Source organism: Struthio camelus, chromosome 8 (assembly GCF_040807025.1).
Source record: "Struthio camelus isolate bStrCam1 chromosome 8, bStrCam1.hap1, whole genome shotgun sequence".
Classification (NCBI taxonomy): Eukaryota; Metazoa; Chordata; class Aves; order Struthioniformes; family Struthionidae; genus Struthio; species Struthio camelus.
Genome location: NC_090949.1, coordinates 16,382,543 through 16,407,477, shown reverse-complemented (window position 1 = coordinate 16,407,477; position 24,935 = coordinate 16,382,543). Strand labels below are relative to the sequence as shown.

Genomic DNA, 24,935 nt, shown 5'->3' with positions numbered 1-24,935 from the left:
TTAACTGTTTAAAAAATAATCAATCGACTTTGACATAGTCCACTGCGTAATTTTAGAAAATGGGGGCAAGATAATTCATATTTAGCACAACAGCTTACAGATTGACTGCATTAATAACATATATTGTGCATATAACCTGACATGGAAGACCCAGTAGAGCCTGTGCTGCGTTACAAAAACATTCCAAGAACTTTTCTACAATATGGAGAAATACCTGACAAGGAGATTTAGTATGAAATATGAAGAAGATAATCAATGTTTTAAAAACAACTGAGGGCAATGGCCAGCAGCTGTTTTCTTTAGTTTGATTTTAAAGATGTAAAATATTCATGGTTATGAATAGAAACAGGAAGGGAGTTGCACCAACGGGAATATAATGGTTCAAAGCTTTTCCTCCCAGAGATTCAGTGCGTGTGTATACTCACTCAAGTAAAGAATGTAGAATTTGGCTTCATGAAACTGTACAAACGAAGACACTCAGATTTTTTTTTTTTTTTTTTTGCTTTAGTGAGAAGACCCAAGAGATTCAGTATGTTAAAAGACTTGCCTGATAGAGAACAAATTTTTCAAGTCTTACTTCTCCAAAATTTGCCTTCAGGGCAAAATTTTAATCCCTCCTAAGAACTGGTAGAGAATTTGTCATGAACTTCCTCTAAGACCCTAAAAAATCTTTTACAATCTTATATATTGTATAGTACGATGGAGGGACATGCAGCATAATTTTTTTCAATGTATGATATGCCTTTAAGCATACAGGCTAACATATTCCAGACTGAGTAAAACGTAAGAGAAAGAACTTCAGTTTTCATCATGTGAAAAGGGACAGGCAATCTCGCATCCTAAAATGGCTGTTAGATTAAAGATTTAGTGATCAACAGAAACTAAGAGAGGCTACACACCTTTAGATGAAGGAGCCACAAAAGGAACATGAACAAGGGGACAAATGACAGTCTCCCACAGAACACACTACACACAACTAGTCTGCTAGCTACAGTAACAGAGATGGGACATCTTCAATCTTCCAGCCCGATAATATTTTTGAAGTGGTTAGAAATTGTAATGTGCATAAAATAAGCACATCCACAGATGCAATATTTAAATCTGTATAGGTGTTCATTAAGAAAACCTGATATATATTAAGATAACCTAATATATTTACTAATCGTCAATAATTATTTACATTCCACAGATGGGTTTTAACTTCTTTTGTCTCTAGGTTTTCCTCATTCCTTTAAAGCTTTTTTTTCTCTGCACATTTTAGACCAGTATTGACACAGATATTTTTGATGAAACACCTCCTGGTTTAGCTCAGAATTTGTGACCTAATGGATACATCAAATGATATTTAATGTGATGGGTGCTGCTTCGGACTATCATCTGTTCCCTGAACTTAGGGGTTTTCATGCACTGAGGACTGAGTTTTCCATCACTAAGAGAAGTCTTGTCTGTTTTATACTTACTGGCCAACCAAAGTAGCACCATGGTGAACCCCAGATGAGTTCTTTACCTATACATATCCTAGATGAAAGCTTTTTGCTGCTTATTGTGCAACTTTAAAGCACAATTGATTGAACCAGCTGAAAATACTTTGCAGACTAATGGTGGAAACGGCCTTCAGCTTTGAAGACATTAAACTAACCTTTGAGTAAGAACAACTGAACCTCATCTCTTTTGGGAAGGCTGTGAAATAACATACAGTCAGTGAGTAAATCTCCCTGAAAAATTACTTTTGTGAGCAAGTACCCAAAGACTTTAGATGTCTATTCACATGTCTTTCATCTGGAATAAATTTTTTAGATTTTTGATTTTAATTTTTGTTAGCTTATTTTTCACTTTTAAAATGCAAAATCTTGGTTCTGGCTGTTGAAGAGACTACTTCTCAAACAGCTGAGGCACCCCAGATCCCAGGTCTTTGGTTTAATTGGCAGGAGGCTGCGGTAAACATTTTCATTAAGGGACCTTCAATAAACTTTCTTTCCCCTCTATTTCTTTGCTGTGAGAGATTCAAGGCTACATACAGACAAATGCATAGTGGCAGTACATTTTTTTCATTGTAAGAATACAAAATCCACTTTACCTAGTGTGAGAGGCCCCTTTTCTGTTCCAAATACAGCTACAGAAGACAGCCCGTCAACAAGCAAAATAATCCGTTTAATTATGATGTACAAAATGGTGAGCTATAAACTCAGTAGCCATCTTTATCAGAAAATATAGGCTATATTTTCAGCTGGTAACAATCTGATCAACTCCATTCACTGCAGACCCACTTTTTCAACCTATTTTTTACAATGTGAGAGCTTCTGGCTTTTTACCTTTAATCAAATATTTGTTCTGAGAAGCAGCTGTTTAATACTATAATAACCTATATTTCATTGTACTTGTATTAACTTAAGTTACTGATCTGTTTTGAAGGAAATCATGGTCTGATGAATAAGTGTAGAATGAGGACGGTTTTGGTTGCAGACTATGCCAGGGACAGCTGTGGCAGTTCTGACATGGCAAGAACTCTCCACATCAATATTCAGAGTTTGCTCTAGAAATGGACAACAAAATCTGCATTTTCAGCTGTAAATGTTCTTCTCTGGGCCCACTTCTAAGCTTTTAATCAGGATGTTCCATTTTCATAAATTCCCATCCACTTCTTTGTATGACTTCATAATGCCATTCTTTCACCATTTGCTCTGGATTCTCATTAGGCAATCTGACTCCTACACTAGGAATCCAGCGCAAAATGGAAGTGAACAAACGAAGACGTGAAGCCAAAAGAATACAATCTGCACGACAGACCACGTAATACAACAAACATTTTCTGCATAACTCAGAGTATCAGTTCTACCAAAGGAAAAATATACAATTGCCAATTCCAGAAGATACAGATTAACACATTTTTCTTCCAAAATACTTCTTGTTGCTTAAACTTGCAGAGTAGGTAAATAGTTTCCTCCGGATATATTTCTGGCAAGCAAATTCTGAAAAATCTTATTCCAAGAATCCTGCAGACTGAAAGCACAGCTGTTTGGATTTACTGATCTGACAACATATAACATGTTGGATACTGCACTCTTACTGATGAAGCAGGCTTAAGGGCAGACAAAATGACAGCTGGTCCATTTCTTCTCTTACATGTAAATCGCATTTAGAATAGGATTAAGATAACTGGAAAACAGTCTATTGACTGAACAACAAATTCTACCTAGCAAGAGGATTCAAATGATTCAAATAATTCAAAACATTTAAAGTATACTTTAAATATTTCCATAATAACGGTCATTTAAAAGAGGAAGTAAAATTCTAGGAATTGTCTTCAAGTTATTTCAAAATCTGGGGGCTTAAATTAGCAAAAGACATGTTAAATTCTCTTCTGGCCTGTAAATGGGTAATGGTCCATTCACAACGTTTTACGAAGCTGAAATGATTATGAAGTATAATGTTTTGAAAATATTTTATATCATATAAATTCAAAGGAAGGAAAAATCAATCCTAATGATTCTAACTCGAACTTTAATTACCGGTCTCATTTCTCTACCCACTGAGAATGGAATCCCATTTATATTAGAGGACAGATTCTGGCCCAAAACATACTTCCTTATTTACAATGTTATCATTTGCTGCTTTTAATGATAAGTAAATTTCTAAACATGCTGAGATTTAGATAAGCACTTAAATCGTAAGATGAACTCTACAGAGTCCAGAATACAAAGATGAAATACTAGGGGTTTTTTTCAAAATGTAATAGGGAAGGAAAGTTAGTATACGTTAGTATAGCTTTAAAGGAAAGCTATACTAACTTATGAAAGACCAAAGATCTGGCTCTTGATATACTTTGGTCTATTTGTCTTTGAACTTCACATTTGCCTTTCTTGTGGTAAAGCTTTAATTTTGGGTGCTGACCAAACAAGACACATATTAATATTTAAAAAAAAGAGAACTCTTAGCTAGAGAATTGACACGAGATCTTTCCAAGTTTGAACAAAATCTTAGGGAGGGTCTCAGTACAAACAAATCAAATTAATGCATTCTTAATCTCAGTATGGAGGGGAACATTCTGCTTGGGTACATGGGCTAGTGATGACATAGTAGAAAGGTAAAAATTGAAATTGAATAATGATTCTTATTAGATTCTGAGGATGAAACCTCACCATCAAGCAGTGAATTCTATAGCATCTTAGAATTTACTAGTAATCAGCCTGATTTGCCACAAAGATTCAGGTCACTCTGTTGACATGTAAAGTAAAGCCCCTTACCAAATCCTGCTGAGTTTAGTCATCTCAATGTATTAGTAGAAAAAAAAAAGACATGCTGACTGACTCTTATGTAGGTGTCCTTATAGAGCCTTAAGTTACATGATGCTGAGGGTACAAAGGGATTCTAGATTCATATTACACCTCAATGTTGTTTGAATTCAGCTTTATCTTGTTTATATGCCAGGATTTCTTCCACAACTGGATTTTACTAGCGGTAGTTCCACTTGTTTTGCAAGCTTCCTAGATTGATTTTAGAAGGCTGACTCCCACTCATGTAACTGGAAAGGTCAAAATGTACGCCATCCCTTAAGAAGCATAATGCTGTCTTCAGCAAAAGTCCACAGCAAAAAAACATTCAAGTCAGCTGAATGGAAATCTAGTGAGAGACACCGCATTTTAGATTCATCTAACACAGCACTAGTGTTTTAGACTCATCTTGGTAACGCTGAAATGATGATCCTGAAATCCTTGCTTAGACAAAGCTTCCACTGAGTCCTGGGTAGCTGACCAGTAATATGCACAGATTAACACTTGCACTTAATGTCGGAGCAGATTGCTTCACGTTTATTCCTACTTTATGTTAGCAGTTCCAAAACATGCTTCCAGCTACGAACATAGAAAATTCATCCAGGAAACTAAGTTAAAAGTGCCATTTCAACAAACCCTATGCATCTACAGCTTTAACATCACAACAGGTTAAACCATACAGGTGAAACAGACTTCTAAGAAACAGTAATATTTAATAAACATAAATAATTTATTTTTCACCACAAACATACATGAGGGGAAGAAATGGGAATAGGAATGTAATTAAAATATACATCTACCATTGTCCTGAAAGATTCTGGTTTGGGCATTTAACAGTTAAAGAGGCTATGGCATGCTAACTGAGCACATTGAAACAAAGAGTTGGCAGCTTCTGAAGGAAAAGGGCTTGTGCTCCACTGTTCCAACTTGTCAGTCACCTCATGCCAGCGCTCTCCACGTCTGCCTCTTCTACACACCCTCATTACATGTGTCTGTCTGCACTGATCTGCTCATCTGCTCAGAGACTCTCTTGATAAGTCAAAAATTCTGCCTTCTATCTGCTCTGGAATTGGATCAAATCATCTCAGCTTTTTTTGTAGCCCCGCCAGGAGGCTTTTTGCTTATGGTTTCATTCTGTTTTCCTTCACTACTTGTCTGTTTTTGATTTCTAGAATGGAAGAGGCTGAACTGCTGAAGGAAAGATTTCAGGCCATAACAGTAAGTGCTTATAGTTATAATTTGCTATTTAAAAAAAAAAAAAAAGCCTAGAAAAAGTAACGTATTAAAGAGCCACTGTGTGTTTGCTGAAGAATCATTTATCCCATGAAGGAAAAAGAGAAAACACTTATGTTGTTTAAAACGGTGACTTTTTAATTCTGCTTTATAAGATATTACTTCAGGACAACAAAGTTGTGTTTGCTGATTTTCTTATGGGTTGTATTACATTCTTAAATTAAATTTGAAGTAGCGAAAGCACATGTGCAAATCACTGCTGGATAGGCTAAAATACATATTACTGTCGTCATAACTGAATGTTTGCTTGAAGGACAGCAGGTCAAAAGGCAGCTAGAGAACTCCAGAACAAATCAATTTTCCCATTTCACAACAAAAGTGAGAGATGAAAGATTTTCGTTTTTGCATCGTAGAGTTGAATAAAATTGCTGGATTATTGATAATCTATCTTATATAATGCTGTTTGAAAAAGTAAGAAGGAAGAGCCTGGAATAATCAAATTCCTACCTATCAGTTTTCGGGGGGGGGGGGAGGGGGAGGGAGATGCAGTGAGCAAAGTTTATGCTGAAGACTTTACAAAACATGTTCAGTTCCTTTTCTAAAGGGAATTCTGCTTTTGGGGTTTTTTGGGGTGAAGTTGTTTCGGGAGCTTGGAGGAATGTTTGTTTTAGGGGGAGGGTTGTCTTTTTTAGGAATTACTGGAGTAATAAAAAGGATTATATAAAGCTGATGCAACAAAAATGGCAGAGTACAAATTCTCCTCTGATTTTATTTCCCCTGAAATCTATTGGGTCACAGAAAGATTAAACAGAAAGAATTTGGCCCTTTGGGATTAAAGGAAAATTGTAGAAAGATCACTTGCTTATTGTCACAGGCAATATATACAAACATATAATGGAAACAAAGATATCTGCCACACTTTTAGCATGATAATGAAATTAGTTGTGAAACAAATACTGCTGTCTGAATAAATGGTGAACAGAGTTAAAAAATACCTTACTGGAACTGAACACATTAGGAAAATGTGAGAACTCATAAATGGAAATCTAAACTAGTCAAACAGGATTTTAGGCAGTTTTTAAATACGTGACAGTCGATAAAGGCCAGCAGGCCCGCTTACTGAATTTACTTGAGACTTTATTCAAATCCACAACAAGGTAATTAGAAATTTTTTGGGGGCGGGAGGGTAGAGTTGGTTGGTTGGTTGTTACTGTAGAGGGTTTGAACTAGACTCATAACCTGGACTTTGTCTGTAGTGTCTGGGCTCAAAGATAGGAAATGCTTTGGAGCTCCAGGGAAGAAAGAAATCCACGCCTTGCAATGTTTTACACCACCTAGTATCTGGCAGGAGGAATGAGGCCTCAGACTTGCTAACGTGGATTCCTATGCGTGCACTGGAATTGGTGTTCTCTGGCTGCACCTTTGCCTTCAGAGGAACACGGGAGAAGCATTTTTGGAAGCTGTCACAGGTTTAAGTGTCTTGCCTTATAGAAAATGGGAAATCATATTTGGGCTATGGCCAGGACTTCATTTATTACGCTTGCTGCATAAAGTAACCATTTGCTCTTTACTTTGGTAGTTGTCTACCTATCAATTCAGACCGTTTAGTTGAAACGCTCAATGTACTTATTGCAGTGCACTGCAGAAAGGAAGAAGTCTAAATAAAATGAAATTACCATCAGGTTTAAGAAGCTGCAATATCAGTTGTCTAAGAAAACACCACAATTTGATCTCAAGGTACTCAGTGGCTCTGGGAAGACTTCTCCCAAGTAGGCAACATGCCTAGGAAGCATAAGTGCTACCCTAAAGACATCATGTTGTGAAGGGATCTAGAAGAGGTTGCACTGGGCAGTCAGCTACTCAGAGCAGTAAAGAACTGGACTTCTAATTGGTTTCTCTTGTTAAATGCCCAGCTCCTTTACTGCACCTGACTCTTGCGGAGCCACCAAGGCTTTTCAATTTCTTTTCTGTATCTTCAAGCAGCAAAGCAGAAAGGAAAAATCAATTATTTTTTCTAAGTTTTTGATGTTCCCATGGCTCCAAGAAGAAACACTGTTATGGGGCTTCCCCTCGCTGCTGGTGTACATAAGAGGTAACAAGTTAAAAATATCTAATGCATTTGTTTTGATAGAGACACTGTCATATCATAAAATCTAGAAGCTGTAATGTTTGCTGTGGCAAATATATGGAGACAGACCAGTCAAAGAGGAATGCAGGACTTTATCTTTTTTCATCAAATCCTCTGTTCTGTAAGAAAACAAAAATTACAGGAAGACTTAGGGATTTGAATTACAACATTTCTGCAGTCTCATCCTATTAGACTGAGCTGTCCATACCTCCAGACAAGGTCCTCTGCAAGACCAAGAAGCACCTCTAGAAAACAATATGAAAAATGACAATACGTTAGCTAACTAACACCTTAGTTGCTCTGATGGCCTTGACAGTACATGGCATCTGCCATGGGACCAAGCAGACAAAAAAAAAAATATTGGCAACAGTGGACTACTGACATAGATTCACAGATTCAGCACACAGGTTACCTAGCAAGAGACCCCTTTGTAGACACGTTTCCCACTTTGGAACATGGTTTCTTTTTACGCTCAGAGTCAGGAAAGACTCCTATGGACTTCAGTAGGAGTGAACTCTAAGACAAACTCAAGTCTCTCCTTGCACCTACATACAATAGAAAGGAAGAAATTAGGTTGCTCTTTCAAAAAGAGCAAATCTTGGCCATGTTAACAAAAGTATGTGTTAAGAGAAAACTTCCATCTGCAACCTGATTATCTGCAGGGGCACAATATGAAGTTCAGTGGAAGCATAGATCCCTTGGATATCTTCTAGTAATAAATTTGTATTCCAACATACACATAGTCAAAGCAAAATATTACTTGCAAACAAAGCATATGATAGAGCGCACTGCAAGGAAGTGTCCTAACATGTTTTAAAAACTATTCTGGCCACACAAGGTTCAGAAAAGTTCCTCTTATGCCCTACATTTCCTTTGAATTCAACTTCTGGTGTTCAGCCTTCAGGTTTCTTAGACTAGATATGCATACACACGACAGCCTATTTCCATCTACTTTTTTCAGATGACCACATAGTGAATGTTTATCATCAACTAGTGAAACTAAAATATAGTTAGAACACTAAAGGATATGAGTAGAAAATTTTAAGACAGAAAATATAGAATGCAAAACAAACACAGACCTTTAACAAGATGAACAGGTAAAAGTTTCATTTACCAAAAAGATTTATTATACATAGTTAATTTAAAATGCAGTTATTTGCACCTTCATGATTTCTTTCTATGCAGTATGTTTATGCACCAATTTTCATTTTAGACTGCACCAACTCCTGGTACAAATCTCTATTGGCAAAAGCTGCCAGTGTAGTGTTCTTAAATCAGTAGCTGTATTAAAGAACATAGACAAACCTCAATATCACTACTGAGATGAAGGTAGAACGCATCTCGAGTAAAGATCCCTGCATGCTAAGTCCAGAGTATTAAAGAGGCAGACTAACACCATGAAGGAAAAGTGGTAAAATACAGATGGTCTTTAAAGATTGATATTGAAATTCTTCTGAACTTTACAGATAGAAGAAAAAGAAGAGTTCACTGACACCCATTCACTGACCAACCCCCAGCATGAGATGGATTGTGTTCTGCCAGCCTATAGCCCTGTCCTAGGTCTCCACACAGCTACATTGTTTCTTCAACTTCCTGCCCCTGAAATATCAGTACAACCTGTGGCCTCACTATTAATTTTTAGTTTTGGAATCAGATGAAGCGACTCGACCCCAAGCATGCTACAGCTCTTCCCATTTCTGAGCTGCAGATTCTAGGAAAACAGCAGAGAACAACTGCCAGTGCCATGCCTAGCATTTCCTCTTTATTGACTTTCCACACTCTGTAAGCTCAGCTGGTTCCTCAGGTGACCTGAAAGGGCAAGTCTCTACCTTCATTTGTGAAGGAATTTAACTCCTTCCTAAGCCATGCTTGTCAAAGAGACAACTCTGCTAGAAACCCCCCCATTTATAATCTGTTCCTCTAGAGAAAGGAAAGGGGGCGGGGGGGGGGGGGATTAGTCTCCAGTTGACAAACATGTTTCTGCACATGACAACAGATGACTTGTTTCTTGATACATTTTTAGGGAAGTAAATCAAGTGCAAAAGTTGTCATCTCCAGTAATACAACTTTATAGCACTAAGGCTGACCAAGAGAATAGTCTATTAATACAGACTGTTAGTTAGTTGTCTTTGGTGTGATTTATCTCCCACTGGCTGTTAAAGACAAAGTACTAAATCAGTATTTAGTCTCATATAAAGGAGCCACAAGGACGCTCTATACTACCAAGGTTATCCAAAGACACAAGCAGCTCGAGTGTCCCCAGGATTCAGAGACAGTTCACCCATATTCCCTTCTCTACAATTAGCAGTAAAAAGGATGAAGATGGTACTACGACAGATCAGCAGTATTTGATGTTTCCCTTTCTAAAGGTCAGAAACCATGACAACAGCCTTTGCTCAGGCAGATTTTTTTTTTTATTTTTAATTGAAAGGTAGCTTATATAACATCTTCACCACTTTTTTGTCACTATTCAAGTAATGAAATAAACAGGAATAAAAATGGGCTTAGAAATTTATTGCAGCTATTAGCCACAAGACAAATAAGCTCAGTGCAGGATTCACCAGCAGCCCATTTCACTTAGTGATGTATCACAGCTCCAAAACGTGGATCAGAACGTTTCCTACATAAGGTGTCAGCTGCCACAGAATTTTAGGTCCGAGTATTTCAGGACTTAATTTGCATGCATAATTGTGCTCAAATGTTATTTCTTCCTGTTTTCTTTCCCTCCTGCCTCACCAACAGTTAATTCCTTTTAATTTAGATAGTACCTGCTTTGCGGTCATTAACATGTTTAGGCAGACTTTTGGAAGAGCAGTACTGGAAATCATACCTGAACAAGACTCATGTGCTGTGGCTGCTGAGAACTAGGCACCACCTGAGAGCCATCTAAGCTTTAAAAATACAGCTTTATTTGCATGGATTGACTTCGTCCTGCTGAACTACATGCAACCAATTTTTTTTTTTTAAGCACCAAATAATTTTTTTAAACTAAGCTTTGTTGCTCTCTTTTAACTTGTAGGACAAAAGAAAACTGCAAGGAGAAATTACACAGAAACGCCTGAAAGTAGAGGAGGAAAAACTGAAACACCAGCATTTAAAAGTAAGTGAAGAATACTGGATTTACATAACTAAAAATAGCCTCAAGTTGTTCAACATGAATAAAGGTTTCATATTTTTCTCTTAAAGAGCAGCAACATCCAATTAATAATAGTTGATTAGATTTTCTTCAAGTTTATGAATATTAAGTGAGCATAGTAAAATCGGTAAACCTTCCTGGGTTAAAGCCATGCTTTTACTGTGAAATTTTCACAGCTTTTTGGAATCCTACCAGGATTCCATTTGACTTTAATATGCATCACATTCAAAAAAAAATTGACACTCAGGAGCTAATATGATTTGATCAGTCCCATGGCATAAAATGAGATCATAACCAAGAATAAGCTCACAAATGAAAATTAAGGCTCACATTTCAGACTGGGTGCGTTTACTCTGTAATTACACCACAGCAACTTCACTTGCTACAGTGCATAGCCCAAACATGAGGTACAATTGTACCTTCCCGTGAAGGGAAAAAAAAAAAAAAAATCTTAACAGCAGCCTTTTCTTATTTGACTGAAGCATCTGTTCAGCTTATTTAATAATTATTAAATATAATTATAATTTAATTATTCTTTGACAAAAGAGGGTTGTTTCCTCATATATTTAAAAAATAAAATAAAAAATAAAGGCAAGAGCACTGCAAATATTCCCCTGAAATGAGACTTGGCAAACTCGCAATTACAAAATCCAAATTACTGAGAAACCAAGTGACCCATCTCTGTAATCACCCGACTGAAAAACTGCAATGACTTATCCCACACGACATTCTTTACATTTGTCTCTGTCAATTTGGCATTACATGTCATTCAAGCAGATGAAACAAAATCCTTCCTCCTAGAAATCTGCAAAATTTGGCATTTTGCACACTCTCTTAACTACGTGAGTCAATAAAGGTCTTTCAAGAAAGGGATGTGGAATGCAATATCAGCAATATGGCTTGTCTCCTTGAGCAAGTATGGAAAAAGTACATTTAAAAACAACTCCAAAATAGGCCCCTGTTCCTGGGTTTCATGCACCCTCTGTTTGTGTCAAGCCAAAAAACGAGAAGTTATGATACCCCAGTACTCTGGAAGAGGCAAGCTCAATGCATAAGTCACCCATGCTTTTGGTTTTGTTGCAAGATGATGACCACAAGGATATGCTTCACCAATTGTGCAAGTATCTTGTTTAGAAGAGAAATGAGTATCTTTTCCAAGTCCTGTAGCTAATGAACAGCAAGCACGTGACAGTCCTCCCCCATCTTAGTATATGCATACAAGGAGCATTGCAATTTGTTTCAAGTTTCCCTGTCAATTAACTCAGAATGACTCTTTCTGTCCTTCTTTTAAGGAGAATAAACTGATCTGTTCCAGACATACTAGCTAATCCTCACTACTGTTGCGTATAGACAGAGTGGTACAGCTGTTTCCTTACAGGTTTAGTACATGCTTTCCACTAACATTAACAGGTACCATGGAGTTAAACATCAACCAGGTATTTGCTTTCAGTTAAAGAAAAAAGTGCCACACCTGGCACTCTCCTACCCTCCCCTCACCCCCCCCCTCCCCCCAAAAAAAACCCATACAACACCTATTCTGGCATAAGTGAATAGGTTTTATAGATTTTTAGAGGCTAAAGCACTCCTGGAAAAATATTGAAATACCAAGCTTAGCAAAGAGGAATCCTCCCTCATACACAAATACACAGATACAAACTCCCAGGTTTTATAGTTAACTGAAGGTCAGTTTTTCCAAAAGAACAGTCTTGTTACATGAAACCATGTACTAAATGCATACACCACACTAACGGCCACAGAGCCACAGATGACATGTGCCTGCTGTCTCATCCTCTGACAACAAAAGCCTATAGTAAGTGGGTATTTTTTTTTGTGATCAAGGATCTTTTCTTAAAGAACAAAATGTAGTATCTCACATATACACTTCCTTTGGAAGAGGACGGATGTGCCTGACTGTTCAATGTATATACATATGTACTCATACTTATTTTTGTGAATGTTCTATGAGAAATCATTCAGAAAATTCTTTAAAAAATCAGTCATACATGGTGCTCCAAACTGCAAATGATAAAGTAGAGACCTACCTTTCCCAACTGAGCGCTAAAATAGGCACCTAACATGCAGCAGAGGATGTTCATACAGTGTGTATCTCCTAGAAGCCAAGTTCTTTAATGAACATTTATGCTTCAGACTGACTCAGGTATTTCCATTGAGTGAAATAACACAAGAATCTAGTGCAAAGAAATTGCTCTAAAATAGATTTAGACCTCTATAATCTTTAGACACCTCTAAGTTTTACCGTGGGCTCATTTCCCTAGGAAGTCAGGCTGATTTCAGTCATTATTTGGACTTTGTTTTTCCTACTAACAGTTGAGCATGGTGAAATCTAGAGCTTAATGACCTACTCAGTGCAACTCTTGCCCATCCCTTGGGAAGCTATAGCAGGTTAGTAAGTCTCACTGTCATAAAGATGTTTGTTAGCATTCCTAGTTTTGTCCTATCATTCCTATTTACAACTCTTAGCATCAGCTTTAAAAAAGGTGGGCTTTTTTATATTTCCATTTTGTAAATTGGTCTCTCCGACTTCCCAAAGACTTTGTTTCCCCAACTAATTTCTTACTAGAAAGGGACAGATATGACAGTTTTGTCATAACAAAACTTAGTTATCCAGTAGAACCATAACGGAGAAGGAATATTTAGAGGAAACACAAGCAGATACAGCATATCTGTGAGACTGATGCTTTATAAACCTGCAAGGCCTAATAGCAGCTGGTAGTTGAACATTCATGGGAAAGTTCATCTCAGAGTAATTCTAGATGTATCGGCAACAAATTTCACCTCCCACCTGGAATCTATTGAGAAAGGAATAGAAAAGACCAGATGGAGATCCTTGAAATAGCATGGTCAACACTGTAGTGAGTGAACTTTCCGACAGCTTTTTTTAACCTAGCTTGCTAAGTTTTGAGCTTTTAACATGCCTGAACTCCATTAGTGCTATCTTGCAGATGCTGGCTACATGCCCTCTTATTCCAGGAGTTAATAGCATTGAGCTGCATCCTGGTCTTCTGTGAAAACAATTTATGCCTCTCCCAGCATGCTGTAAGGTGAACTACCATACCTCTGGGGAAAGCAAAATCCGCAAACTCAAGCCCCTGTGCCCTCCAGAGGGAGTCGAATCTTTCTGTGTTAGTCCAGCCTTATTAAGGATTACAGTGGAGTTATACATTTCTAGAGCATCTGTAGGACATTACTCACAGAATTGCAGAGTACTGTCCCAATACTCATGGTGTATCTACAAACCACAAGGGGAAATGATCACTTTCCAGCCTTCAGGCCATTCCGAGGGATTTATCATATCATGGTGCACATGAATCCCTTTTCCTATACAACGCACCAAGGCTACCATGAAAGTATTTTCATACTGGAGCTACTACATAGGGTACAACATGCACAACTTAGTATTGGGCCTGAGACACTTTACGACAGAAGGAAATGCTAGATTGCAGAAACAATCTGACAGCCCGAAAGCAGCTGTTCCTGCACCGGCCTGTGCTGACGCCTCCGAGGAGCAGTCTTCTATGACAAACAGCTAGAAATTGTCCATTGTTCAGACACTGTTTCCATATTATGCTACGAGCCATTTTTTCAAAAGGGGCTAAAAAAAATTAATGAGGTTACATGGCATTTAGTTGTGAACACCAGCAAACTATTCTAGGAAGAAGCAAGAATGGCCCTATTGTGTTATGCCTGTGTTTAGGGAGTTTGTTTTCTTGGGTCTAACCCTATACATACACAAAGCTTCTGTTGACTCCAACAAGTATTATCAGTATCTGAGGTCTACCGTGGCAGCCCTTCTGTAACTGTCATAAGGAATTTAGGTTTATTTCTGGAAACAGCAAGGCAAGACTAATTCAGTGCTAAACCAGATTAAAATCTCACTTTTCTAGGAGTCCTGCCTAAAATTTAAGTTTTAAACACTTGTTTCAGAGGGCATTAACAACTGTGTTACCTCTGACGAGGGAAAAAAAAACTGTATTTTATGGTCATTAAGAGTTGTGCCAACACCAAACTACATGCATCTATTAGATCAGGTGAAACCATCCTATTCAAACATCTGCATATATTTCATTGAAGTCGTTCTAAAACACAATTGCACGAAAGTCGGAAGGAGCTGCCAAGTGATACAAAGCTGGGTCAGGGCTCAGGGCCTAAATCTTGGGCAGTCCTTATTTTCCACAGATTTCCTAGGATCCACAGTTTTGTGAAAGAGAATGCCATCCTGCAGGGCTAAGGAGACTGTAAACATCGCTCCTGCATTCCGCAGAAGACCAGGGAAGTGGCAGAGAATCCCTAACAAGCCTGTTCTGCCCACAGTTTCTATCTTTAATAATCCACACCTCACTCATCTAAGTATACCACGTATCAAAGATGTTGGTAATATGTATTTAACTGCAATCAGGTCCCAGATACATCCTTGCCAACAGTTGTCCCTCAGTAACAACCTCACGTGAAGCGTAGAGCAACCAGAAAATGGTAGTAAGAAACATTTTCAAAGACTCGATGAACAAGATGCAGGCAAGGACAGCTTCTCCCAGCAGCAGTGAGGTCAGTGCAGCTTTCTTACCTCTGCTGGGCACAACTCTGCCTCTAAGTAGTAGTAATGAAAAAATCTAACTTAATGTTCATCCACGTCGTACAATTAACAAAGCTACCCAGGAAAAATAAACAAACAAACCTAACGCAGAAATCAGACAGCTCATGGAACCTACATTACAAATGGAAATTTTATGGTTAACTAACATCCTTATGTGCATGCTTTCCCCTCGCCCTTAATAACGTTTCTACTAAGGTGCCAAGACTAACTTCTTCCCTAAGCAAGCACTGAATGTATATTACTCAGCTGGACCGAAGGGAGGTAAAAGAGGCAAGAAAGTTTGCATGGCTTATCACCTCCAACCTGCCTGTATGAACTTCTCTGTCGTGAAGATTTTGGAGAACTCTGATGACTTTCAGATGTTGCTGTTCACCTTCTAGAGCAGCTGTAGGAAGCAATCAGTGTGCAGGGCCAGATTTTTCAAAATTTGAGAACACAGCTTAGAGATCCACCTGCAAGACACCCATTTATAAACCAATACTGCACACAAGGAATTCCTCAGGTACTGGCTAGGTCAGGACCAAAATATGCAACACCTGAATTACCCCTACAGCAGCAGTTCAAAACATGCAGCAGATCTGCTGCAACACTAACCAGACAACAGCATCCCTGGCTCCACATTTGCAGTCCCACTCTTGCCCCATACCCCCTCATCAGATGTGTAATTACTATAGTGAGTTTGCATTTCAAGTTCTTTGCAAACTCAGGGCATAGAATTGTATAACTAACTCTCCAGAAATCCCTCCACCTGCCCAAGACCTTATTTACAACGAATAGCGGAAAGAAACTTTTCATCTTTGATCCCTCTCTCCCAGCATTAATGTAATCCCACGATCAAGAAATTGGGGTGGGGCTACTGAAATAAAGATCATAGCACTTCTGACTGGAGCCTTTTGCACAAGTCTGTAAAATATATGCATGTTTCGACGCAGCTTTTCTGCTCTACTCAGGGCAACCACAATGCTGGCTCTACCTTGAAACATGAAATCAACTACAGGTAGCAACTGACGTGTCCTCTGCCTAGCTGTTAGGTGGACTGATGAAACAGGATACTGTTCTTAATGACTTTGTTCTTAAGTCAATCCCAAAACATAAATCATTTTTAAACATTCCTCTTTCAGGGCACTGGCCCCTCTCAAGTCTCCATGTGCTAGGGGTAGCACAAAAACGTGCATCACACCTACAGCATCCAAAGACAGAAAACTGACAAGCCTAACTCTTAAAGTACACTTGTCTGTATCTTTCCCTCAGAAAAAGGCCTTGCGAGAAAAATGGCTCTTGGATGGTCTTAGTTCTCTCACTCCAAAAGAGCAAGAAGAAATGCAAAAGCAGAATCAGGAGGACCAAAAACAGACTCAGGAGCTGGAACAAGACATTCTCAGGTAAGATAGTACAGCTCTGCCTCCTATCTGGGTTAAAATGGTACTTTCTTAGAAGTCCCACCCTACTTCATAAAAGATTAAAACGTCAGTGAGGGCTAAACATATGCAAAACTGAAGCAATCTTTGTTATATTTTCTGGACAGCTAAAACAAGAGAATACACTGTGCAATTTTCAGTGTTGTGAGTTTTACAAAACTGTGCAGTACTTCAAAGAGTATTTGTCTTTCTGATTCTAGATACACCTTTCATGCTATATTCAATGCACGTAAGCAGCAATGCCTGAGGTTTGTTCCAGGATAGTGATTGTTGAATCAGAATTTTGAAATAACAGTACACTGTTTTAAAAGGTCTTCAATTTCACTAGATCCCACACAGCCTTTAGAACCTGACTTTTACTATAATACAGTGCTTCTGAGCATGACAATTGGTCTAGTCCCATGAGTAGTACTTGCCTCATTCTTATTCATCTTCCATGCTGTTGTCTCCTAAACTTCTTCCTAGCACCCTATCAGGCAAAGGCCTTCTTTATGTAAGAAAAAAATAAATAAATCTTCAAATAACATTGGCTAGTGCCTCTCCACCACACATGGCTAACTTTGAACTGCATAGGCAGCCTACTTTATAGTTTAAAAAAAACAAAAAAAAACCCAAAAGACATACTTTTAGGTGCTTATTAGCACAGTTAGCCTTTTCCGAATACTTGAGGGTTCTATACACAATCAGCTCCCTCCTTGGGTCCAGGCATATTGGTACTTTGCATTAACATCCACAGCAAAGCTGAAACGCTCCTGTTTCTTTAGGTTCACAAAAGTTTCATCATCCTTTTTTGAGGCTTTTTCCTCTGTTTCTATTCAATAGCAACTTCCTCATAGTTCCCTCTTCCTCCACTGTCCTCCTACACATACTCTTTGGCAAAGTTGTCACCAAGACTATCTCCTCCAGTTATTTCCCTCCCACTTCCCTCCTTCGTCCATATCTCTGACACAAATGAGAATTGTCTCTGCTGACAAGCAGCAGCCTAGTGCTAGTTTGTCCTATAATCACGCCGACTTCTTGCTTGAAAGCACTTTCCTCAGCAGAACAACTTTTCGAGTACCTCTGTGGATTTCCTTGCTGCAGTGGTAGGAGGTAGACAGCATGCTCTAAAAACATCCCAGCAGGTTGCGATTATGAAGACATACCAAAGAGATGGATCCCTGTGACAAGGAGCCATGTGGAAAAGGACCGGCCCAGGAACAATCCTGAAGTTGTACAGAGTAGGTAGCTCCCCACTAGCCCATGGGAATTCTAGCTCTTTCCTGAGCTGGAGGTTAGACTAGATTTTCAAAGACCCATTGACTTTGAATAAGAGCTAGAGGTTTAGCTAAAATTCCCTTTATGCCCTATGAAATTTGGTGATGAGAGACCTTAAAAAAAATTTTTTCTAAGCCTCAAAACCAAGTCAAGAGCTGCACTTGGTGTGTGGGTGTGTTGAGGGAGGGATAATATAATTCTCCTGACATAGCTAACATCTACACTGTTTTGGACATTTAGCAATTCCCTAGTAAAGAACAGGAAATGCTCTTATAGTGCAGATCTGTGAATATCTGTGCCACTGAAAGAAGCGCTATTAAACTCCTGATGGATTAACTGACTTGGAAACACTGAAATACCTTAGCAGAAAAGGTTCTGTATCTCCAGCATCTAAATCCAGTCCGTCACCTGATAATGTACCTTAAGGGCTCTCTGTGCTTGAGTCATTGTAATTGAGCTGTCTCCCAGCAACGCTGGCGGCAAGCCCCTTCTGTCTTATCACTGGGAAGATTTGGAACATAGGATTAGGACTTTAAAACCATCCTACACTACTAATTCAGAGATCTCAGCAAATCTTTAAAGTTAGTTTGGATGTTCTCTTTGGAAGTGACTCCACATTCTTAATAGTGACCTCCTGATATTTCTAATAGGGTTGGTAAGTTACGTATGTAATGCTATTCCCATGTCTCACAGAATCCTAGGTTTATAGCTACAGTTGTAGGGTCTTTTGATAGTGCTCTTGTAATTATTGTCCTGACGTTTTCCTCAGTTCAGTGACCTTTAATTTCTATTTCCTGAGACACCAAAATTGAACATATAAAGAAAATTCTAATTCTGTGAATACAGCCATATAGACCTTAGTATGATTAGAGTTATCACTATTTCAAGTAGCGAAACACAATAATCCAACTGGAGCTTCAAACCTAAAAGCCTCCTTTAATTCCAAAGGGGCAAGTCAGCACCACAGTGGAACATTTTTTCTGCTTTAACTCCAGAATGAATCCAGGAGTTGATCTCTAAATGCATTTGTGCTTTAAGGAAGAAGAAATCAAAAGTGCCAAACCAATCACCTATACCAGCTTGCTTACTTAAATCACATGGATCCTGGAGTAATGTCTCAGCCTACTTCCATTTTGTAATAGTTAGAAGCACTAGATGCAGACACTCTTTGACAGGGAAGGCTGCACACACAGTACTGCATCACATGACCAGGAGCACACACATTACACCAGGCAGGGCTGAGGTTCCTGAGCTCTGTTTAATGTACACCTGAGCCTGTACCAGCTTGGCTATGGAAATAAGTGTCTGTTACTGTCCTACTAGAATTTTTGCCAGACTTGATTAACATTCACTCTTCACTAGAGATGCATTTTGAAATTCTTTTCCCAGGTAAGGCTGGTGCAGGGATACCAATTTTGTTTAGTTTTTAAACTAATTACAATTTCTCCTAAATACAGGCATATAAATAGAATTAGGTATGAATTCTCTTCCTACACAGTTCCAGCTGCAATTACCTAAAAGCATGAATAATGTTATCTGCATATCTAGATGACTGAGATTCTGACCATAAAGCAGCATTTTAAATTGTGAAATGACTTTCCTTGCAGCCACGAGCACTGCAGTGGAAAAACTGCAAGGAACATTTGATAGTAGATATCTGCCATTATCCTCTTAATAAAAAAATTATTCTTTCCCAAGAATGCAAGGCCACTTATTTTACTACACTTGCTTAACAAAACCCGTGAATGGTTCTTTTTATATATATATATTTTTTAATGCTACCTCCTTTTATACTACCCTTTTATGGCAACTGATTCTTTCATGGTGAACTTAGCACTTCCACAACTGTTTGTTGTTAAAAGCGTTACCCAGCTAGCTTTGTTGCCCAATTAACTTTTCTGGCCTGTGGTCTTACCTTGGTAAGCTTCACTAGACTGCTCTGGTTTAAAGTGACTCCTACTTCTTGATACACATCTGAAACAGGCCAAATTTAGTCGGGGTGAAACAAGTCAAAGGATGTCACTATAAAATGACAAAGAAAATGCAATGCAAAATGATTTACTGCCTTTGCTTTTATGGTAACAACCTCAGAGCGATGATCAAGCAATACTTGCATGGCATGCATTGATTCCTTCTGCTGTGAATGCGTTTTGTAAGAGAGCATACAGAAGAGAATCAATGGTGATACCCACCACCAGTATTATAAAAATGCAAATAATACATCAACCACGATACACAAAATATGAGAATAAAAACTTGCACCCTGAAAGTGAGGAGCAGCGCAGAGCTGCTCCTAATTGCCCTCCACCCTGCAGTAGAGGGGACTCACTTCTGTCTCTAGAACTTCAGCAGTGAAGTTTAGAGACTTACAAACCTTGTTATGAAAATAAGTATTTTAATAATGAAAACATCTACTCTTACAACCACACAATCTACACACCTTTACAATCTTTAGCAGTTTTTATCCTCACGATACACAGAGGAGCTAGGCAAGGACATTTTATTTTACAGGTTGGGGAACGGAGGCAGAAGAACATACCTGGAGTCATGTGAGAACTGGTCTCTGAGCTAGGAATTTGAGCAGGTTTGTTCTCATCAAGCATTTTTTCCCTATAAGTTATACTTCCTAGCACTGTTCAATAGCTGTCAAACAAACGCCTCCAAAGACATATCCATGCTGCACTCCAGGTATGTCATCTTGCTTAGACATATCTAGCCCAATTTCAAACCAGCCAGCACAGAAAGAGAAACCGAGCAACACAGTTCAGCGTGAACGCTGAAGTCCACCAAAAAGCACAAAATCAAAAGCACTGTGAAGACACTGTGCAGTGCTTCTGTGCCACTGATAGTATACAAGCTAGCAAAAGCTTGCACAACTACACATATGCACAGTCATACCTTTGACCCACCCTGCAAGGAAAGGCTGACATTGATCATGTATACACTTGCCATGCAGGGGCAGTAAGGTATTATTTAGAAACTTAGTATTCTTTCTACTGTGCACTCAATTATTAAATTTTACTGTTGAATAACCAAATATATTCTGTCCACCCAATGGACGGAATTTGGATTTCATTTTCAATAAATAAAAATATATCTAAAACACTTTAAAGGTTTTGGCAGTGCCCTTAGAATAGTCTTTTCTTTCTGCTCAGAGGACAACTACCTGCAGTTGCAGGCAGATTATTTAAAATAGGGGCATGGACCTTTCCATTGCTCTCCTAAATGGGATCTCTGTTTTGAAACATTTAGTTGAGTATCCAATAGAATTTGTATAGGTCTGCTATTCAATTATGATTGGGGGGGGGGGGGCAGGGAAGGCAGGAGAGGGGTGTTATGTTTTAAAATAAAAAGAAGAGTTCCATTCTTTCTGTCAGTAATAAAACAGTTAACAATGGCCTGAACCACCTTGCAGACAACTAGCTCGGTGGTTACAGACAGCAAGAGCATTCACAGCATCTGTGCATCTGTTCTTTTCACCCTGTTTACATGTTAGAAGGTACAGCACACCAAGTCAGCGTGTTCTTGGTCAGGGTACAAGGTGAATGAAGCATTAGGTAGTCTATCGTTTTATCACTTTGTTTCACGGCAAATAGCACTCATTCCTGATGGAATTAGTTGCTAAACATACTTAAAAATATACAAACATCATGTTACTAAGGACTGTTCAACTAGTTTGTACTTTAATACATAAAAGCAGACTCAGGCTAGATAGACTCCAGAGCTGCTAAAGCATTTGACTCACCTCAAAACATGTGAGAACTTGCTAGGCTGCCTTTTCCTCTCAGTCTGATATCTTCCGGGGGACTCTGATCTGCTTTTCAACCTTAGTGTCCTTGATTTTTCTTCTGGGGGTGGCAGTGGTGCCAACCCCAGCAGACCAGCTAGTGACCATCAGTGGTCAGGTATGCACTGATGAATTCCTTTATTCAGCTACTACTGCAGCAGGGCAGCCTCCAATTCAGAATCTCAGCTTAAGGTTTGTTCTTTAATCCACACCTCCATGCTTCTTATGGTCCCCTCTCAACAGGGAGCACTACTCAAAGACAGAAGGACAATACCCAGAGGATTATTTTAATACAGTACTTTGTCATGCTTCCATTCCTCTGCTCAACATAAGCAGCACTGTCAAAAGGAAGCTTATTATAACTGCTAGTTTAACTGCTAGAGTCTTTCTAAACAAATGCAGACTCTGACAACTTCATAACAATGATATTGATTCAGAGTATTTATAAATTTCTGAAGATTTAATTTAAACACACCAGGGAGAGATATTCTGGCCTAACTTTTCCAACTGTACAAAGTAGAAAGGACTCTGATTTATCTGAAGTATGTAGTCTGCATCTTTTAAAGGTTTCCTTTCAACAAATTCTAGGGTGCACATTTACAATATTCTCTGAAAATGAACCACAAAAACTATTCATGTACATGCACAAGTACAAAAGAGATACTTTTAAGGTCAAGATGCCACTCCCACTGCATGATATGAGAATTTTTGCCTAACCACACTGAGCACTGAATCAGTCCTCTTAATTACCATACGAAGTGGGTGTCAGTATGGGTGTGTGAGCATAAACTGAAATAACACTTCTTAATCCTATATGGTTATCTGAGAGTGGGTTTTTTTTTTTTTTTTGAGTTATTTGGGTTTTGAATACCTTTCCAGAGTCCTTCTCCTCTTCTTCCATCTATGTGTCTAGGTGTGTTTAGAGTCCAGACTGAAATAAACCCATAGTAAAAGTTAATGATTCTTCAGCTCATTATGCTTGTATGAGCTTTAAATGACTAATTTTTGTATTATGAGAATACAGCAATCAAGTCTTGTGTAATATAGAGAATAATATTTGTATAAAAACCCAATATTTCAATAAGCGCAGAAATAGGGCATATAGTAATTGCATTGGTTTCTTTTATAGCCCTCCAAGAATACTCATCCTCCTCATCACAAACTGTTAAATTTAGCACTACAATCAGAATCTTTGAACAGTCTGCTAAGGGCATCTTGTGAAGTGCAGGGCCAAAACGTCAACTGCTTTTTATTTATTTATTTTTTTTTTTTAGCTTTTACTTTCATCCTGGATATACTTTTCTTCACACCTCAGTTCTGAGGGCTATGATAAATTCTGTGTTTCAGAAGAGAGGAAATTCTCACCAACAGCTACAAATCCACAGTATCCTACTCTTGTAACTCTACGTTTATGAGCTTGAATAGGGCAACAGGCATAGTGTTATTTAGACTCCTCAAGCAGCACACAGACCAAGATAAATAATGCTCCCCTGCTAGCCTGCATTCAACTATTCTGGTCTGCCTGCTGTTTTAAAGAGAAGACAGGTTTCTATTAGCAATGTTGATAAGGTGCATGATATCACACTGAAATCATATACTGAAGAATAAGTCAGAACATAAGACATCTTTTTCTAGCATACCAGGAGTATAGTCCATCATTACTTTTCTTTCTTTTTTTTTTTTTTTTCTTGCTTTAAAGTAACTTCGGGTCAGATCATTCACTGATAACTCTGTTCTGACTGATCCGAGCAATTACAGATCCCAGTCGCAGTTGGCTACAACCATGATTTTCTGAAATGGACTCAAAAACTTTTCAAATCTGAATGGATTTGAAATTTTCTTCTAAGTTAAAAAAAGTTTTCAAACACATTGACAATAAGATAGATGAATAGGGTGTCTGAAGCCATGACATTCACCTCCTACATTAGGCCCTCAGTTCAAGACGCAGTTTAGAGCTAAATCCAGGCTTGACTCTAGACAACCTTCACAGGAAGCAACTTGCTAACTGCTAGGCTACAGGACAAATTTCTATCTATAAACCCAATGAGTATTTACTTATGCAGAATGTAACAGCACTGACTAGAAAGAGGAAAGATAGGATATAGGACACCTGCTTGAAGTCACTGCCTTACTCAGATCTGAGAAAGAAATTTCACTGAGACACACCTCAGAGGTGTGCTTTAACTAGGCACAACTTTCTCCCTCTCTCACAAACACAGAGATTAGATTTTTTTTTATTCTGAACCTTTCCAATAAGAAGTGTTTCAGACATTTTAATTCTAAGAATATCAAACTTCTTATTAGAAAAAAGATGCCTTAAAACATGCAACAAAACATACAGCTTCATAGTTTTAACATATAACAAAAAAAGGGAGGAAGGGGAAGAGAGCTATGATGCCTTTTAAATAATGTTCAAACCTCAAGCATAAGACAACAGCCCAAAAGAAATTCTTACTGTTGGGTTTCATCTATCTTTTTTAATAAGTGTTTTTAGAGAAAATAGCCCACCAGCCAAAAGTCTTCATGGACAAGACAATATCCTGCTGCCTTACAGAATATCCAAATTTAGTGTACGTGGTATTCATAGGACAAACTTCTAGTCTTTATAAAATAAAGCTATAACTGGTTAGACCTAGGTACAAAGTCTCTTCTCACAATAAACCAGTCCTTAAAAATTGCTTCTTGGTGCAGGAAATCTCACTCAAATGCAGGTTTAGAAAGTGGTTGTTATTAATACCCGACATGATGTTTATCTCACCTATCTGAGCTACCCAGTTTCTCTCACAAATTTATTGATAATATTTGTGAGGATATTACTTGAGCAAGCACTGCAAATGTTAATCCTTCCAAGCTGCTTGTCTTAGGTGCATTGAACCAGTGTTCACCACTGCTGTTCTGCTGAAAGTGAATACTTTCAGAGACAAAATTACAGCATTTTTTTCTATAGAATAAAATATACAAAGTGTTGATGAGTAACTGGGAAGCACATACATACAGAAAGGAAGCGCATATGTCTGTAAAAATCTTAACACACAACATTAAAGGGGAATCCTGAAAATTGACTAGTGTTTTTAAAAAATCTGTAGCTATATA

General features: G+C 38.3%; 1 protein-coding gene across 1 annotated transcript in view; it reads left to right on the top strand.

Moving 5' to 3' along the window:
• PALMD (palmdelphin) overlaps positions 1 to 24,935 on the top strand; it is a 57,056-nt gene that overhangs the window by 22,031 nt on the left and 10,090 nt on the right. The window contains exons 2-4 of the mRNA XM_009685951.2: positions 5,444 to 5,489; positions 10,652 to 10,732; positions 16,632 to 16,762. Coding sequence (XP_009684246.2) covers positions 5,444 to 5,489; positions 10,652 to 10,732; positions 16,632 to 16,762 — 258 coding nt within the window. The remainder of the gene's footprint in view (positions 1 to 5,443; positions 5,490 to 10,651; positions 10,733 to 16,631; positions 16,763 to 24,935) is intronic.